Source organism: Heptranchias perlo, chromosome 9 (assembly GCF_035084215.1).
Source record: "Heptranchias perlo isolate sHepPer1 chromosome 9, sHepPer1.hap1, whole genome shotgun sequence".
NCBI classification, from domain to species: domain Eukaryota; kingdom Metazoa; phylum Chordata; class Chondrichthyes; order Hexanchiformes; family Hexanchidae; genus Heptranchias; species Heptranchias perlo.
The window spans coordinates 54,787,495-54,807,370 of record NC_090333.1 but is presented as its reverse complement, the minus strand read 5'-3'; the positions used below and the strand labels follow the sequence as shown (position 1 = coordinate 54,807,370).

Below are 19,876 nucleotides of genomic sequence, written 5' to 3'. Positions count from 1 at the left end.
TAAAAGATTCCATGGCACTGTTTTGAAGAGAAGGGAAGTTCTCCCTGGTGTCCTGGCCAATATTTATCCCTCAACCAACATCACTAAAAAGTAGATTATCTGGTGGTTATCACGTTGCTGTTCGTGTGACCTTGCTGTGTGCAAATTGGCTGCCTTTCCTACATTACAACAGTGACTACACTTCAAAAGTACTTCATTGTCTGTAAAGTGCTTTGGTCCGTTCTGAAGCCATGAAAGGCACTATATAAATGCAAGTCTTTCTTTTTCTCTTCTGCATCTTCTACTTTAACTGAGACTGAGTCTTATATCCAACACTCCACATCAGTGGAAAATATTCATTTAATCTCTAGTCTCACTTGAAGCTTGTTAATAAACTTGTTTCCTCTAGTTTTGTGGCCATAGTCCAAGTCAAATAGTTTGCATACATCTACATCTGTGTCTCTCAGCATTTTAAAGATCTGGATCATGTCTCACCGCAGCTATCTTCTCTCCAATGAAAACACGTTCAGCTCTGAGTTTCTTCATAACCGAGGACTTGATGTCATCAGTTCATCTTTGTCATTCTTCCTTGAACTCCCTCCAACTGATTGAATCCTGCTTTGGACTCTGTAGGTCATCTTGTACTTCTGTGTGTAAACTGTGCAACTGCAATTGAAAGGTTCATCTTCAATACATGCTGAGAACTGGCCCAGAATATGTAACCTTTCAGTAGCTGAATAGTAATTTAGCTACTATTAGAAGTACATAAGTCACTGTCTCTGTCATCTTCATTCAGTAGTCCATAATAAAGATCACTAACTAGAAATTTTAATTGACATTTGCTAAGTTGTTTTAGCTTTGCTTGGATTTAGATGGTTTGTTCATTGAGGTTTATTTTAATTGAAGGCAAAATAACAAAACACAGACTGGTCGGTTTGCAATAATCCCACGCAGATTATTTGGCTTTTGCGTTGTATAGACTATACAACCTCAATTTATGATTCTTACCTGTAAGAATCATATAAATCAACAATTATTTTGAAATGTCATCAATCAATATGTTCATAACAAGACTTTTTTTCTTATAGGTGCAAGCCAGGATTTTTCAATCTGGACCCCCAGAACCCTCATGGCTGCACAGCCTGTTTCTGCTTTGGCCATTCATCTGTTTGTAGCAAAGCAGAGGATTACAGCACAGAGAGGATCACGTCGAGCTTTGACACAGGTGTTGCTGAGATTGTCTATCATACACACCTCCATATTTCTGAACTATGTCATGTACTTGACTTGATGTTGCTGAGCTTTGAAAAAGGGTTGGTGCAGACTTAACAAATATAGTAACATCCAGCTCAGGCTCCAGTAGAAACTTTGTTGCATGGACAAATGATTAAAATCTCAATCTTGACATCTTTAAATGTTCTACATAAGAACATTTAGAATTCAGACTAGAAAAAGTGTTTATTTGGCCCATTGACTCCCTTCTTTCCAGTGAAACATATCCAGCTTGCACTGTAATGGATTCCATCTCTAACTTGCTCAATCTCCTCAGGGAGGCAACAGAAACCACAGGTAGAGATCCTAAGAGGTTTTCTTTGATCCCCAAAGGTAATCAAAAAAAAACCCTACAGGATATCAATCTAATATTTACCCCTGAATAGTTATATCCTAATAGAAGCACATCCATGTTCTAAACAGAACTTTCTACATTGTGTTCTGTACAGTATTTGTCTATACCTTAGCTTATCCCTGTAACTCAATGCTTTGGTAGACATTGATTCAGCTCTGCCTTAAAGAAGTTAATTTACACAGCAGTCATGCTTTTCATGTCTACTTTTATTGGGGGTGGGGGTGGGGGGGTTGGATTTCTTTGGATCTCTGCGTTCCACTCTCCTTTTACCAAGTATGTGCCAAACAAATTTAAATGGACAAACTCTCGGGTAGATACTGTACTTCATTAGGATGCTGTTGATCTGTTCAAAGATCAGTGTTGTACTGCCAAGTAAAGATGCAATGAAAATGAGCATAGTTCCTGCATAACAGCATTGAATGAAACGGATAATAGGCCAGAGGCCAGCTTGGTAGTGTGGCGTGAAGAGTTTGTTTACTTGTTTCTTTGGATATGCAGGTGCTGACGGATGGCGGGCTGAGCAGCGAGATGGTGCTGAGGTCCTGCTTCAGTGGTCCCCAGTGAGCCGTGACATCTCTGTGGTCTCTAACGATTATTTCCCCGTTTACTACATTGCTCCTGGTATGTAAATTCAGTCATTGCACAATATGTTATCTAGTTCCAGAGGAAGAGTAGAATTGATTTGATTGCTCTAAATAGTAATCTGGAGTGATATGGGGGGTTTAATGGAATCAGTGGCTAAGACTGAAGGCCTAGAACCTAGAATTACTTTTGAAAGGGTAACACTTCCCTAATGATTGTTTTCCCTTGTGTTTTTTGTTTCCAGCAAATATTCTGGGAAATCAGCTGATGAGCTATGGTCAAAACCTCTCTTTCACTTTCCATGTGGACAAGAGAGACACACGTTTATCAGCCGAGGATCTAGTGCTGGAAGGAGCAGGCCTGAGAGTGACGGTTCCACTAATAGCTCAGGGAAACCAGTATCCCACAGAAAGCCCTCAAAACTATGTCTTCAGGTGAAATGAGATCTAGGACATATGGACATTGTCTATATACGAGTCATTACAATTAGAACCAGTGGTCACTTTTTAACAGTGTTGAATTGCATAGACTCTGTTCTGAGCTGCAGACTTTGAGATGGCCCAAATGTATTCGTTATACTTTGGAAACTTAATGGCAAGCGGCGCATTGGGCAGTATATTGGAACCCCTAACTTGCTTGTCACGAAGGGTTGGATTGTGCATTGTATCTGTAGGCCACACACTGAAGTAACAATATTTTTACTATGTCTTTGGGTAAAATGCTGAGCAGAGGCCAAGTATTTATTTCCCTGCTTTCTTCCCTGCCCCAAAGGAAGAGAAGATCAGAGGGAGAGTTGCCTTTACATGCAGTTGCACACCAGTCTGTTTCAGATCTACACTGGCAGATGTTTGGTTGTAGATCCAAAAGAAGTGGGGAGGTGTATGATTTTCACGTTTCAGCAATGCAAAATCTGTGATGTAACTACAGTTTCAGACAACTGTTCTCGGCCAGATTCAATTTATTGGACACTGTCCAAGATTACCTTGAGGTGTTTGTTGCACACTAGTTTCAGTGCAGGTTCTATTTAAATATGCATGCAGAGCGTTCCATGTTGCCTACATATGGAGCAGCGTGAAACCTCATGCCACTTTCAAAGTAGGGGCCAGTGTATCTACTATAATAGCAGGATTGAAGTTTCTTTTTCTCTTTCCCCCGCCCCCTCCCCCCAGCCCTTTATAAAAGAATAGAGCATATATCCCATCTGCTTTGACTGAGTTCAAAGCCAGGTTCCGGAGGTGAAAACTTGGTGGTGTAATGCACTGGACCACCCAGTCTCTTGTGTTGAAAGCAATGTTAATTCAATTAGGAACAGACTTTACTCCTGCCCCCTGCAAGAATCTGCTTCCTGTTGTGCACTCCGATTTAAATCATGCTCAGGGCTCTGTAAAATACCCAAAATATATACTGTACATTTTGAGCTAAATTTGAAGTACGATTGGTTATACTTTTACTTGAAAATTCTCTAAATAAATGTTAATAGCTTTTTTTGTTTGCAGACTTCATGAAGTGACAAGTTATCCTTGGAGGCCACAGCTTTCCTCTTTTGAATTTCAGAGGCTTCTCCAAAATCTGACAGCTATCAAGATTCGAGGCACATACAGCGAGCATAGTAAGTGTGCTCTCCATTAAATAAACAGGGTAAATAACTTTGTTGAGAATATAGATGAACATTTAAACATTTTCTTTGTTATCTTTTGGCAGTTAGGCAACTTGCATTTATATATCTTATTTAATGTAAAGAAACGTCACATGGTATTTCCACAAATAGATGTGAGGAAAATGGATGCCAAGCCAGGATGGGTGAGATTATGAAGCGTGACCCAAAGCTAAGTCAGAGATGGCTTTGAAGAGGTTTTTAAAGGTGGAAAAAAAGGCAGTGAAGTTTAGGGAGGGAGTTCCAGAGTATAGGAAAGACTGGGGTACATATTTATTCGTATTGCAGTCTGTGTAGATGTCGTTATAATTTAGCTTAATTCCAATTTAAAAAAAAAATAAAATTGATGCTATTCACCTCTTCTATGTATATTAATGTTTTGGAATATGATTTATCTTTTACTGCTGGTGTCCAAATATTTGCATGACAGTGACCTTCACTCAATTTAGTGTATTTGTGGCTAACTTCTGTTTATTCCCCCACAGGCCCTGGCCACTTAGATGATGTGACTCTGCTTACTGCTCGGCCTGGCTCTGGATCCCCTGCTGAATGGGTAGAGCAGTGCACCTGCCCAACCGCCTACTGGGGACAATTCTGTGAACAGTGTGCACCGGGCTACAGGAGGGAGGATCCTAGTCGTGGATCATTCAGTCCCTGTGTGCCCTGCAGCTGCAATGCACACAGTGATACCTGTGATCCTGAAAATGGTGAGTGGTAAGAGCTTATGTTTGAAAAGCCCTGCTTAGGTTGGTCTGCTCACCAAGACTCTGAATAAATCCATGCTTGGGACGATTATTTATTTTAATGTATGTAATGTTTTATGCAGATACGAAGGGTTTTCTGCCTCCAACTATTTTCTTTCCTCTGCCCTTTCTGTTCTCTATTTCCCCACCTCTCCCAATGTGCTACTTCATTCTTAGCCAGGAGGCAGCCTGTATGCATCTGCCAATTTAATTCCTGAAAAACAACCAGATACCACAAGTCCATTTACTCTACAAGAGTAGAGTAAATGGACTTGTGGTATCTGGTTGTTTTTTATTCTTTTCTCACTTTGTGCAAAATACCTCGACTTCACTCCCAGGCCTGCCTGATTTTGAGAACTCGTTACAGGGTATGGTACTCGTCAGCCTACATCCCTACCCCTTAATAGCACCTGTGGTAACATGCATGCTGCATGAATGGTTGAATGTGAGAAGGCATTGCAGTTATAAGTGGGTCCCTTTACCTAAAGAACGAACTATTTTGATTGGCAATTTTTGCCAGTCTTTATCATGGGTGTTAATAATGTTAAAGGAATATTTCAGGGTCTGCTCCCAAAATACCGTGTTTATGATCTTAAAAACATCCTTTTATTAATAGTTGAAAGTTTCCACTTGCCTTCTCTTAAATGAATGCTTCAATTTTTCAATGACCGTTCCATGTATCAGAATCAATTTAGTACAACATTCTAACTTGAAAGGGTGTGGTGCCCTCCGTCAACTCACATCTTTCTAACCAGTTATTTCTTCCCTCTTCTAAAGGTGTTGATTATTTGCTGGGTATAGAATCACAGAACGGTTACAGCACGGAAGGGGGCCATTCAGCCCATCGAGTCCACACCGTGTCTATGCAAGAGCAATCCAGCTAGTCCCATTCCCCCGCCCTATCCCCATAGCCCTGCACATTTTTTCCTTTCAAGTACTTATCCAGTTCCCTGTTGGAGGCCATGACTGAGTCTGCCTCCACCACCCCCTCGGGCAGTGCATTCCAGATCCTAACCACTCACTGTGTAAAAATGTTTTTCCTCATGTTCTTTTGCCAATCACCTTAAATCTATGTCCTCTGGTTCTTGACCCTTCTGCCAACGGTAACAGTTTCTCTCCATCTACTCTGTCTAGAACCTTCATGATTTTGAATACCTCTATCATATCTCCTCGCAACCGTCTCTGTTCCAAGGAGAACAACCTCAGCTTCTTCAGTCTATCCACGTAACTAAAGTCCCTCATCCCTGGAATCATTCTAGTAAATCTCTTCTGCACCCTCTAAGGCCTTCACATCTTTCCTGAAGTGCATTGCCCAGAACTGGACACAATACACCAGTTGTGGCCAAACCAGTGTTTTATAAAGGTTCATCATGACTTCCTTGCTTTTGTACTCAATGCCTGCATCCTTTCACCTTCCAATACCTGGGCAGCTTTTGTTCAGGCATCAGCCCTGATGACGAATATCAGCAGAATATTTGACCACAGAAAGCATCGCTGCAAGGCCCAATTCTGTCCTTGCCTGACATTGGTAAGCCCATGCTCGGTAATTAGTGATCCACAAGTGAAATTGCGGGAATACCTGGCTTTGGAATGGTGGCATTGCTCGTAGATTGTTGGTTCTGGGAGAAACTAGTGTTCTTCTGTTTTTTTTAAAAAGAGGATTTTCACCCCCAGCTCCCCATGGGTATTCTTTAAAATGAATTGTGGATTCATGAGTGCCTTTTGTTTTAAATGGGAGTTAGCAGAGCTGCAGCTTCCTATAATGTGACATAACTTTCACTTTTGTTTATCTGTGAGCATCTTTATACGTAGAAATGTAGGTGTTTCAAACCTCATCAAGACAGTGCTGTACGTAAGTAATTGATGGGATTCCTTCATAGTCGCTTGGTCAAAATCCTGGAACTCCCGATCTAACAGCATTGTGAGAGTACCTTCACCACACGGACTGCAGCAGTTCAAGAAGTAGTCCCATCACCACATTCTCTAGGGCTATTAGGGATAGGCAATAAATGCCGGCCTTGCCAATGATGCCCATATCCCGAGAATGAATTTTTAAAAAAGATTTCTTAATATCCTTTAATGCAGTAAATCTGCAATCTTAAGTTTAAACAAACCAAGATTGATTTTCAGTAATGTTAGTCATTTCACTGCTGCTGTTTTCTTTATTTTGCACTGCAGAGTTCTGCAGTTGTTACCTATGATAATCTTTCCCACCATGTTATGGATCTCACTTGGGGCAAGGCAATCCAGAAGGATTCAGCAAACCTGCCTCTGGTAGATGAGTAAAAGTTGGCCCTGCAACGTTTTGCACTTGCCCCGGGACCATCTACACCTGTTTGAAAATTCACAGAAGTTTCACCTAACCATCAAATATGTGTAGCACTGCACAATGGGCTTCCATTCAGTGCTTACAAAATATGTATCTATCAAGGAATTATCTGCAGTCCTGTCTGTCATTTGAAAGATCAATGGATGTGTGTGTGCTGCTACAGAAAGGGTTAACAAATTGTGCCTTTTAATTTCTGGAGACCATATTTAGTGTATGGATAATTAACTGCTTTGTTTGTCTGGTCGATCTACAGGTGAATGTTACTGCAGGGACAACACAGCAGGATCAAACTGTGAGCGGTGTATGGATGGTTACTATGGCGATCCTACAGTTGGTAGCTCAGAGGACTGTAGTCCGTGCCCTTGTCCAAGTGGTTCAAGCTGTGCCATGGTACCAAAATCTAGGGATATAGTATGTACCAACTGCCCTACAGGAACTACTGGTGAGTTCCTCAAAGTTTGCAAAAGTATTCTTAAACAAATGTAATTTGTTCTGACATGTCACGTTGTCACTTTCATTGTATGCACAACTTTGTTGGTATAGGTTGTCAGTTTGCGCAGTGCTTTATCACATTGGCATTCTAATACTGAAATAGAACTCACTAGATAGATATTTGTGATTGGAAGTAGGGCCTACCCTTTAGCGCCACATTCAGGAAGTGGATTTAAATGCTCTACACTAATCCCACATCCTCTGTGCGCGGCGGCCTCAGCTCTTCTGCATCCCCAATCCACCAAGAGACCAGACACCAGTGCTATCTGTCGTCCTCCTCTCCAACACCGAACCACCTTATTACTTAACATCTTTCAAAGCACTAAAGCATTTGAGTGACTCTCTGGTTACAAACTCAATTACTGTAAAACAGGACAGCCCCAGTGAAATACAGAAGTTCTACCCCTTTGTATTCTCAGGGGATAGCTTTAGGTATGTTGGTATACATGTCACACCAAAAGACACTACCTTGTACAAAAGGAACTCCCAACCTCCACCCCAAATCAGAAAGATATAAATAGGTGCCTACTGGCATCTCCCAACACAACACCACAGCATCCAGCACAACCACTTACCCGTCATACACCCTCAAAAGAGACCAAAGGAAAGCCAAAAGTACTACATTAGCACTGCAGCCTTCTTGGTCTGCAGAGAGGTCTGTGCCTCCCTGAAGGCCCCATTGGGTCTATCAGCCCTCTCCCTAATCTGGTACAATGAGGAGTTGGCAGGGATATTCTCCTCAGCTGCATTCGGAGCCTGATATGAGAAAGAGATTAGCAAATGAGGCCAGCTCCTCCGTGAGAGCCAGATCATACCCTTCCACCAATTAGGTAATAATTTTTCACTTTTCCCACCTGACCAATACCACTGTCTCCAGAACTCATCAATACTTTGCAGACTTCATGAGCCTACTCCCTAGAATTTTTCTTCCACTTCCCTATAGCACCTTCTCCCTGTGCACTGTGCTCATCTTCATGACCAGAACGATGGGGACCAGACCTAGGCTGTCTGTCAAGGGAGGAGGAGAGACATGAGATAAGTAGATGGATCTTCTAGACCATCACTTGCAGCAAAATGCACGTAGGTCATCTCAAGTTGTACGTCACACATACCACACTTTAAAGCACCCTGCTATATATATTCTGATCATTTTCCTATTTCTAGCCATTCTGGATGCGAGTCCAGCAGACCATATGGGCAATGAGCAGTCTTGTAATCCCATATGACCCAGCTCAGTGCTTGCTAGTCCTCTCCATTGGTGCATTTCTCTTTCCACCCCCACCGCCCCATGAGAAATGCAGCTCTCCCCATAGTAAATGTGGGGCTGAAGCATATGGGACATATACCAGTTAGAACAGGTGATGTTCGGCATCACTTGGAATGGAGAAATACCAAAAGCCTTGTTCTTGGAGTCTGACCTTAACATAACAAACCACCAATAATGAAGGACTAGGACCCCGTCTGCAGTGATCAGTTGTTGGAGCCTTCTCTTTTCCCGCCCCACCTCACTGGGTCCTCGAGTCTGACCAATCCACAGAAACCAAGACCAAACAAGTTGTCTCAGTCCCCTGACCTGCATTAATCTCAGTGCCAGAAAAGTCATGTCAAGAATGTCTATGCACCAATTCACCCTTCCACAAGTACCATGCAATCAAAATATACAGTAGTTTTATAAAATATGAGTATATATGCTTCAAATGTACAATGACTTCATAAAAATATATGTACTTTTAAGAATTGAATTAAAAAAGAAAAAAAGATATAAGGCCTACATAAAATCTTTGAAAAGCTGTTCAGGGAAAAAGCTTTGCAGTGGCCTGGTCCTCAAAAATATTCATGGGAAAATGCCTGTAGTATTGATTTTTAAAATTCTCCATGTGCATTGGTTGATCTCCCAATTCGGAGACAACATCTTCAGTGTTTTGAGTTCAAGCGCTGAGCTCAATCATCCATTATAATTGGTGCTGCAGAACAGTTTATAAACGGACCGTGTTTCAGACTACCTGAGAGCAGAAGCAGCATATTTTAGTCAAGCTTGTTATGTCAAAAATTAACTTTTCATAGTATCATAGTAGGTACAGCACATTCAGCCCATTGTGCCTGTGCCGGCTCTTTGAAAGAGCCATCCAATTAGTCCCATTCCCCTGCGCTTTCCCCATAGCCCTGTAATTTTTTTTCCCTTCAAGTATTTATCTAATTCTCTTTTGAATGTTACTACTGAATCTGCTTCCACCACCCTTTCAGGCAGTGCATTCCAGATCATTACAACCACTGTGTTTTAAAAAAAAAATGTTTCCTCATTTCGCCTCTGGCTTTTGCCGATCACCTTAAATCTGTGTCCTCTTGTTGCTAACCCTTCTGCCACTGGAAACAGTTTCTCCTTAATTACTCTATCAAAACTGTTCATGATTTTGAACACCCCTATCAAATCTTCCCTTAACCTTCTCTTTTCTAAGGAGAACAACCCCAGCTTCTCCATTCTTTCCACATAATAGTATGTAGGATAGTAATAGTGTAAAGGGCAGAGAGGGGGAAGAATATCTGAAGTGTGTTCAGGAGATCAGTATGTTTCCGGCCCAACGAGGAAGGAGGCATTACTAGATCTGATTCTGGGGAATGAGGTGGGTCAAGTGGCGCAAGTGTTGGTAGGAGAACATTTAGGGAACAGTGATCATAGCTAATCTAAACCTTATGACACTACGGAAAAGGACAAGGAGCAATCTAGAGGAAAAATACTTAATTGGAGGAGGGCCAATTTCAGTGGATTGAGAATGGATCTGGCCCAGGTAAATTCAAATCAAAGATTGGCAGGCAAAACTGTAATTGAATAATGGGCGGCCTTTAAAGAGGAGATGGTTCGGGTACAGTTTAGGTACATTCCCACGAGGTGGAAAGCCAGAGCTCCTTGGATGACAAAAGAGATAGAGGGTAAGATGAAGCAGAAGAGGGGGGCATATGACAGATGTCAGGTTGATAATACAAGTGAGAACCAGGCTGAATATAGAAAGTTCAGAGGGGAAGTGAAAAAGGAAATAAGAGGGGCAAAGAGAGAGTATGAGAATAGATTGGCAACTAACATAAAAGGGAATCAAAACATCTTCAATAGGCATATAAATAGTAAACAGACAGTAAGAGGAGAGGTGGGGCCAATTAGGGACCAAAAAGGAGACTTATGCATGGAGGCAGAGGGACTAAGTGAGTACTTTGCATCTATCTTTATTAAGGAAGAAGATGCTGCCAAAGTCACAGTAAAAGAGGAGGTAGTTGAGATACTGGATGGGCTAAAAATTGATAGAGGAGGTACTAGAAAGGCTGGCTGTGCTTAAGTAGATAAGTCACCCGGTCCAGATTTGATGCATCCTAGGTTGCCAAGGGAAGTAAGGGTAGAAGTGTTGGCCATAATCTTCCAAACATCCTTAGATACGGGGGTGGTGCCAGAGGACTGGAGAATTGCAAATGTTACACCCTTGTTCAAAAAAGGGTGTAAGGATAAATCTGGCAATACAGGCCAGTCAGTTTAACCCCGGTGGTGGGGAAACTTTTAGAAACGATAATCCGGGACAAAATTAACAGTCACTGGGACAAGTGTGGATTAATTAAGGAAAGTCAGCAAAGATTTGTTACAGGTAAATCGTGTTTAACTAACCTGATTGGGATTTTTGATGGGGTAACAGAGAGGGTTGATGAGGGCAATGCGGTTGATGTGTATATGGACCACCAAAAGGCGTTTGATGAAGTGCCACATAATAGGCTTGTCAGCAAAATTAACGTTCATAGAATAAAAGGGGCAATGGCAGCATGGTTACAAAATTGACAGGAAACAGAGAATAGTGGTGAAAGGTGGTTTTTCCAGATTGGACGGAGGTATACAGTCGTGTTCCCCAGGGGTCAGTGCTAGGACCACTGCTTTTCTTGATATATATTAATGACTTGGACTTGGGTGTACAGGGCACAATTTCAAAATTTGCAGATGACACAAAACTTGGAAGTGTAGAGAACAGTGGGGAGGATAGTGATGGACTTCAAGACGACATAGACAGTCTGGTGGAATGGGCGGACGCATGGCAGATGAAATTTAATGCAGAGAAATGCAAAGTGATACGTTTCAGTAGGAAGAACGAGGAGAGGCAATATAAACTAAAGGGTACAATTCTGAAGGGGGTGCAGGAACAGAGAGACCGGGGGTATATCGGCACAAATCGCTGAAGGTGACAGGGCAGGTTTAGAAAGCGGTTAGAAAAGCATACGGGATCCTGGGCATTATAAATAGAAGCATAGAGTACAAAAGTAAGGAAGTTATGATGAACCTTTATAAAACACTAGTTCGGCCACAACTGGAGCATTGTGTCCAATTCTGAGCACCACACTTTAGGAAAGATGTGAAGGCCTTAGCGAGGGCGCAGAAAAGATTTACTAGAATGGTTCCAGAGATGAGGGTCTTCAGTTACGTGGATAGATTGGAGAAGCTGGGGTCGTTCTTAGAGCAGAGAAGATTGAGCGGAGATTTGATAGATGTGTTCAAAATCATGAGGGGTCCAGACAGAGTTGTTTTTGGTTCTTTTGCCAATGGCGGAAGGGTCAAGAACCAGAGGATACAGATTTAAGGTGATTGGCAAAAGAACCAAAAACATGAGGAAAAACTTTTTTATGCAGCGAGTGGTTATGATCTGGAATGCACTGCCTGAAAGGGTGGTGGAGGCAGATTCAATCGTGGCTTTCAAAAGGGAATTGGATAAGTACTTGAAGGAAAAAAATATGCAGGGTTAAGGGGAAAGGGCAGAGGAGCAGGACTAGCTGGATTGCTCGTGCAGAGAGCAGGCACGGGCTTGATGGTCCAAATGGTGGCCTCCTGTGCTATAACCATTCTATGATTCTATAACTGAAGTCCCTCATCCCTGGAACCATTCGAGTAAATCTCTTCTGCACCCTCTCAAAGCCTTGACATCCTTCCTAAAGTGTGATGCCCAGAGTTGAACATAATACTACAACTGAGGCCTTACCAGTGTTTTATAAAGGTTTAGCATAAACTCCTTGCTTTTGTACTCTATGCCTGTATTAATAAAGCCCAGGATCACATATGCTTTTTCAGCAGCCTCCTCAACTTGTCCTGCCTCCTTCAAAGATTTGTGTATGTGTACTCCAGGGTCTCTCTTTTCCTGCATCCCCTTTAAAATTGTACCATATAGTTTATATTGCCTCCCCTCATTCTTCCTACCAAAATGCATAACTTCACACTTCTCTGCATTAAATTTCATCTGCCATTTGTCTGACCATTTCGCCAGTCAGTCTCTGTCCTCCTGAAGTCTGTTACTATCCTCCTCATTGTTTACTACATGGCGTACATGTTTGATTTACTTTCTGGAATTCGTATTGAGTTTCTTGCTGAATATGAAAACCACTTGCTTGCTCCGAGTTTTCTTTTCTATCCCCACTTTCCCCAGAGGCATTGGGAGTAATTTTAACTCCTGCATGACAAGCGGCAGGGGGTCAGGATTAAATTGTTTAAAAGTGTGAAACCTGACCCCCAACCCGCCACGAAAGCGCCTACTTCCGTTTTTTTTTATTCGTTCATGGGATGTGGGCATCGCTGGCAAGGCTGGCATTTATTGCCCATCCCTAATTGCCCTTGAGAAGGTGGTGGTGAGCCGCCTTCTTGAACCGCTGCAGTCCGTGTGGTGACGGTTCTCCCACAGTGCTGTTAGGAAGGGAGTTCCAGGATTTTGACCCAGCGACGATGAAGGAAAGGCGATATATTTCCAAGTCGGGATGGTGTGTGACTTGGAGGGGAACGTGCAGGTGGTGCTGTTCCCATATGCCTGCTGCTCTTGTCCTTCTCTGTGGTAGACGTCGCGGGTTTGGGAGGTGCTGTCGAAGAAGCCTTGGCGAGTTGCTGCAGTGCATCCTGTGGATGGTACACACTGAAGCCACTGTGCACCGGTGGTGAAGGGAGTGAATGTTTAGGGTGGTGGATGGGGTGCCAATCAAGCGGGCTGCTTTATCTTGGATGGTGTCGACCTTCTTGAGTGTTGTTGGAGCTGCACTTATCCAAGCAAGTGGAGAGTATTCCATCACACTCCTGACTTGTGCCTTGTAGATTGTGGAAAGGCTTTGGGGAGTCAGGAGGTGAGTCACTCGCTGCAGAATACCCAGCCTCTTACCTGCTCTCGTAGCCACAGTATTTATATGTCTGGTCCAGTTAAATTTCTGGTCAGTGGTGACCCCCAGGATGTTGATGGTAGGGGATTCGGCGATGGTAATGCCGTTGAATGTCAAGGGGGGGTGGTTTGACTCTCTCTTGTTGGAGATGGTCATTGCCTGGCACTGGTCTGGTGCGAATGTTACTTGCCACTTATGAGCCCAAGCCTGGATGTTGTCCAGGTCTTGCTGCATGTGGGCTTGGACTGCTTCATTATTTGAGGGGTTGCGAATGAAACTGAACACTGCAATCATCAGCAAACATCCCCATTTCTGACCTTATGATGGAGGGAAGATCATTGATGAAGCAGCTGAAGATGGTTGGGCCTAGGACACTGCCCTGAGGAACTCCTGCATCAATGCCCTGGGGCTGAGATGATTGGCCTCCAACAACCACTACCATCTTCCTTTGTGCTAGATGTGACTCCAGCCACTGGAGAGTTTTCCCCCTGATTCCCGTTGACTTCAATTTTACTGGGGCTCCTTGGTGCCACACTCGGTCAAATGCTGCCTTGATGTCAAGGGCAGTCACTCTCACCTCACCTCTGGAATTCAGTTCTTTTGTCCATGTTTGGACCAAGGCTGTAATGAGGTCTGCAGCAGAGTGGTCCTGACTGAACCCAAACTGAGCATCGGTGAGCAGGTTATTGGTGAGTAAGTGCCGCTTGATAGCACTGTCGATGACACCTTCCATCACTTTGCTGATGATCGAGAGTAGACTGATGGGGCGGTAATTGGCCGGATTGGATTTGTCCTGCTTTTTGTGGACAGCACATACCTGGGCAATTTTCCACATTGTCGGGTAGATGCCAGTGTTGTAGCTGTACTGGAACAGCTTGGCTAGAGGTACAGTTAGTTCTGGAGCACAAGGCTTCAGCACTACAGCCGGGATGTTGTTGGGGCCCATAGCCTTTGCTGTATCCAGTGCACTCAGCCGTTTCTTGATATCACGTGGAGTGAATCGAATTGGCTGAACACTGGCTTCTGTGATGGTGGGGATAGCGGGAGGAGGCCAAGATTGATCATCCACTCGGCACTTCTGGCTGAAAATGGTTGCAAACGCTTCAGCCTTGTCTTTTGCACTCACGTGCTGGACTCCGCCATCATTGAGGATGGGGATGTTTGCAGAGCCTCCTCCTCCTGTTAGTTGTTTAATTGTCCACCACCATTCATGACTGGATGTGGCAGGACTGCAGAGCTTTGATCTGATCCGTTGGTTGTGGAATCGCTTAGCTCTGTCTCTAGCATGTTGCTTCCACTGTTTAGCATCTGAGTTGTAGCTTCACCAGGTTGGCACCTCATTTTTAGGTACGCCTGGTGCTGCTCCTGGCATGCTCTTCTGCACTCCTCATTGAACCAGGGTTGATCCCCTGGCTTGTTGGTAATGGTAGAGTGAGGACTATGCCGGGCCATGAGAATACAATTCTGCTGCTACTGATGGCCCACAGCGCCTCATGGATGCCCAGTTTTGAATCTATCCCATTTAGCACAGTGGTAGTGCCACACAACACGTTGGATGGTGTCCTCAGTGCGAAGACTGGACTTCATCTCCACGAGGACTGTGCGGTGATCACTCCTACCAATACTGTAGATTGGTGAGGTAGATTGGTGAGGACGAGGTCAAGAAAGTTTTTCCCTCGTGTTGGTTCGCTCACCACCTGTCGCAGGCCCAGTCTGGCAGCTATGTCCTTCAGGACTCGGCCAGCAGTGGTGCGACTGAGCCACTCTTGGTGATGGACATTGAAGTCCCCCACCCAGAGCACATTTTGTGCCCTTGCTACCCTCAGTGCTTCCTCCAAGTGGTGCTCAACATGGAGGAGGACTGATTCATCAGCTGAGGGAGGACGGTAGGTGGTAATCAGCAGGAGATTTCCTTGCCCATGTTTGACCTGATGCCATGAGGTCCATGGTCAACGTTGAGGACTCCCAGGGCGACTCCCTCCTGACTGTATAATCACTGTACCGCCACCTCTGTCCTGCTGATGGGACAGGACATCCTCAGGGATGGTGATGGAAGAGTCTGGGACGTTGGCTGAAAGGTATGATCCTGTGAGTATGGCTATGTCAGGCTGTTGCTTGACTAGTCTGTGGGACAGCTCTCCCAATTTTGGCACAAATCCCCAGATGTTAGTGAGGAGGACTTTGCAGGGTCGACTGGGCTTGGTTTGCCGTTGTCGTGTCCGGTACCTAGTGGTCCGTCCGGTTTTATTCTTCTTATGACTTTTTTTAAAGCGAGATTTTACAACTGAGTGGCTTGCTAGGCCAGTTCAGAGGGCAGTTAAGAATCGACCACGTTGCTGTGGGTCTGGAGTCACATCTCGGCCAGACCGGGTAAGGACGGCAGGTTTCCTTCCCTACAGGACATTAATGAACCAGATGGGTTTTTACGACAATCCAGTAGTTTCATGGCCACCATTACTGATACTAGTATTTTAATTCCAGATTTTTATTTAATTGAATTTAATTAATTGAATTTAAATTCACCATCTGCCGTGGCAGGATTTGAACTCATGACTCCGGATTTTAGTCCAGGCCTCTGGATTACTAGTCCAGTAACATAACCACTGTGCTACCGTACTCGCAGCAGGTTTGGCTCCGTGTGAGTAATTAGGTCTGGAGTGGCGGGTCCTTCATTACAATATTTAATGAGGCTCACTCACGGAGACTTTGGCAGCGATTTGAAACTATCTCCTCCTGCACGGGTTTCCCGGGACTCAGAAACTCGGCGATAAAACGGAGGCAAGATTGAGTGACACTTCGTGGGGATGGTTAAAGGTTAGGTGTCCCGATATGAGTAAAGGTTCAGTGCTCACAGCTGCTTTCTCTGTTCCCTCTGGGAAAGTTTGGTGGAAGTACTTGTTGTGAGAGACTTGTTGGTACAGTTTGGAGGTGTTCACACAGAGAACGTCAGGATAGGCAGCGTCATGGCTGATTTTGATTGTCTGCCTCACCTGAAGTCCAATCAGCCTCAGCAGTAAGGTCACGCTGTGGAGGGGGCAACAGAGAAGGGGGCAATCACAGGAGGCACTACCCACGTAATAGGGTGTACAGACAGGCTCAGCTTCCTTGACCTCTCTGAAGAGCAGTGCTTCCGAAAGCTGAGATGATCACATCAGGTGGTTGCAGACATTTGCATCCTAAAAGACGACCTGCTCCCTGCTGGACCTGGTGGCCGCGTATTACTAGCGGCTGTGAAAGTCACCACTGCTCTTAATTTTTTTGCCTCTGGTTCCTTCCAGGGCGCTATCCGAGACATAGCGAGGATCTCGCAGTCGGCTGCACATAAAGGCATATGGCAGGTGACTGACTAATTGTCAGGTCGGGCAGGTTTGCAAACTTCCTCTGTGTTGACAATAGCCAGAATGAGCGGGCACTCGGCTTCGCGTCACTGGCTGGCTTCCCATAGGTACCTGGTGCCATCAATTGCACACACGTGGCAATCAGGACCACCAGATCAACTAGGAGCATTTGTCAGCTGCAAGGGATATCATTCCATCGATGTTCAGCTGGTGTGCAACCACAAGGAAAGGTTCATGCAGGTCTGCTGCCATGATGCTTTCATCCTGTGCCAGTCCGACATCCCCGACCTCTTCCTACTTGGAACCAGCCTTGAGGGGTGGCTGCTAGGCGACAAAGGATACCCCTTTCAAACCTGGCAGATGACACCTCTGAGGAACCCCACCCCAAGAGCGCTACAATGCCAGCCATATAACAACCAGATGTGTCATTGAGCAACCAATTGGCAAGGACAGGTCTGGAGGCACCATTCAGTACTCGCCAGCGAGGGTCTCTAGGGTAATAGTGGTGTCCTGCGTTCTGCACAGCATAGCGCAACAACGAGGTCTAGAGGTGGAGGGGAAACAAGCCACTTAGCACTCATCATCTGATTAGGATTCCAATGGCGAGGAGGAGGAAGATGAAGATGGGGCACGCAACGCCAGACCAGCCGCTCACATTGCTGCTCGGGATGCCCTGATAGCTTGAAGGTTCAGTTAATCACTCAGACTAGATTACAGTAACTATCACATCCCCCTCCTCCTATCCCCCACTGACACAAAGCAATCCTATAAGCAACCATCCACCCATTGCACATGGACCAGTTGATCCCAGTTAATTAATGTCCTCACATTCATCACCAAACAACTGAAAACCTGAGAAGCCACTCAGCAAGCAAGAATGGGCAACACGAGAAAGTGGTGCAAATTAATAAATTTTATGTGAATAAATAAATGAAACGTAATAACACAACGTTTTCATAAACACCCATGTGCATACCCTTAATGAACTACAATGCTTTTCTTTTCCTTTCCCTACTGCTCCCACTTGATGCAACCCCTGTGGCTTCAGCAGAGGTAGAGGCAGGTTGCTTTGATCCCTGCTCTGACTTCTGAGATGCTCGCGGCCTACGACCTCGGGTGTTGGAGCCCGTGAAGGCCCTGTCAAAGACTGCTCCACCTGTGCAGGGGCAGACTCTGCCATTGGGAGAGGAGGCAGCATGTCGAGTTCTGGTTGGGGGGGGCGGGGGCAACAGGTGAGACGTGGGAGGGTTTTGAGTAGAGTTCCCACTTCCATGTCCCCTTTTGCTATTGTGTCTCTCTTGGGCCAGCAATGCATCACTCCAACCACTGCAGCAACGAAGTCCGAGTCTCTCCGACTCCGATGGTCAGGGACGCTGATATGCCGCTTATTTCCATGGCTGCCTCCTCTGCAGATGTCTACTGGTGGCGGACCACCTCCGGTCCTCTTCCTCTCCCTTGTATTTTGTGCTCTCTTCTCCTGCAAGGGGGAACGACAGACCTATGAGTGTCTGTAAGGAATGTGTTCATTTGATGAATGCAGTGCATTCGGTGAGGTTGACTACCAGGCAGATGCATCATGAGTGCCACTGGCATGCACTTGAGGACGTGTGTTTACATAGAATGTACAGCGCAGAAACAGGCCATTCGGCCCAACAGATCCATGACTGTTTATGCTCCATACGAGCCGCCTCCCTCCCTACTCCACCTAACCCTATCAGCATATCCTTCTAGGATCAGGTAAGCTGACTGAGGTGGAATCACATTACTTAAGGATTGAGGTGAGTGGCAGTGGTGGATGGGTAACTGGGGAGTGAGGAAGTGCATAGAAAGGTAACAATGGGTGCTGTTGAAACTTAAGTGGCTGTTAGGAGTGATGTGATGGAGTAGGCTTGACAAGACAGAGCTGGGGGAGCGGGGGTCCCACTACAGGATGTAGGTAAATCTGCAACTGCTCACCTTTCTTGACCAGGTTAGGTCATTAAATCACTTCCTGCACTGGATCCAGGTACAGGGCACAATACTCCTGCTGCTGACCTCCTCAGCCACCTCGAACCGCACCTTCTCGGTCACAGCAGCAGGTTTCTTCTTGCCGTTGCTTGGGAAGATTATCTCCATCCTGGCCCTTACTGTACCCAGCAGCGCATCAAGTGATACGTCTTTGAAGTGGGATGCAGCCTTTGACCGTCCAGACTCCATGTTTAAATTTTTTCCTCTCTAGAAATGCTCCCAACTCCTCCAAATTCCATCTTTAAACGGTCAAGGTGAAATCGCATCATGCGGGCGCACATCACGCCCGCTCACGATCATTGGAGACGCGAAAGCTGGAAGTAAAATGATAACGTATCTGTTGAAATTGGACATTCCCACGTGACCTACGATCTTCCCTGTTTCGTGCCTGCTAACCCTCCCTTTTCCCCTTCTCTTCCCCCCCCCCCCCCCCCCCCCCGCACCCCAAGCTCCGCTCCTTCCTCTGCTTTATCGGGCCCGTTGTCTCTGCTCTGAGTTGTGGTTTCATGAACACCCAACTCCCTTAAGTGGCCATTATTTACCTGCGAGCGTTGACGATGAGAGTCAGCAGGGCATTTGATCATGAGCAGGCATCTCAGCTGAGCCTGACCCAGTCCTCACCCAGCGTGGGTGCCTGGAGAGTGATCAGGAGTGAGATGCATGCTTGGTGTTTCCCCTCCCTCGACCAAGGATGCTAAAGCCAGCTGTAGTGACACTCGAGTTCCAGGTGAGATCAGCTACCTAAGTACAGATTGGACATGGAGGCTTCCTTTCAACTATTGACTGGATAAAGTTGTTGAGCTATCGGGGGAGCGCACCCTACTTTCTTTGCGTGCATCCAACAAACTTGGTTGGATTGGTTTAAGTTATTTTATTTTGTTTAATTCATTAATAAATATTAAGCTGCTTTTGGATCAAATGCAACATATGATTGAAGAACCATTGCCTGTGAGACACAAGGTTTTGCTA

The 19,876-nt window shown here is 45.0% G+C and overlaps 1 protein-coding gene across 2 annotated transcripts in view; it reads left to right on the top strand.

The window, feature by feature from the left end:
- lamc1 (laminin, gamma 1) overlaps positions 1–19,876 on the top strand; it is a 233,683-nt gene that overhangs the window by 177,629 nt on the left and 36,178 nt on the right. For both annotated transcript variants that reach the window (XM_067990470.1, XM_067990468.1), the window contains 6 exons: positions 1,068–1,204; positions 2,105–2,227; positions 2,433–2,622; positions 3,685–3,797; positions 4,328–4,549; positions 7,168–7,356. In XM_067990470.1, coding sequence (XP_067846571.1) covers positions 1,068–1,204; positions 2,105–2,227; positions 2,433–2,622; positions 3,685–3,797; positions 4,328–4,549; positions 7,168–7,356 — 974 coding nt within the window. The remainder of the gene's footprint in view (positions 1–1,067; positions 1,205–2,104; positions 2,228–2,432; positions 2,623–3,684; positions 3,798–4,327; positions 4,550–7,167; positions 7,357–19,876) is intronic.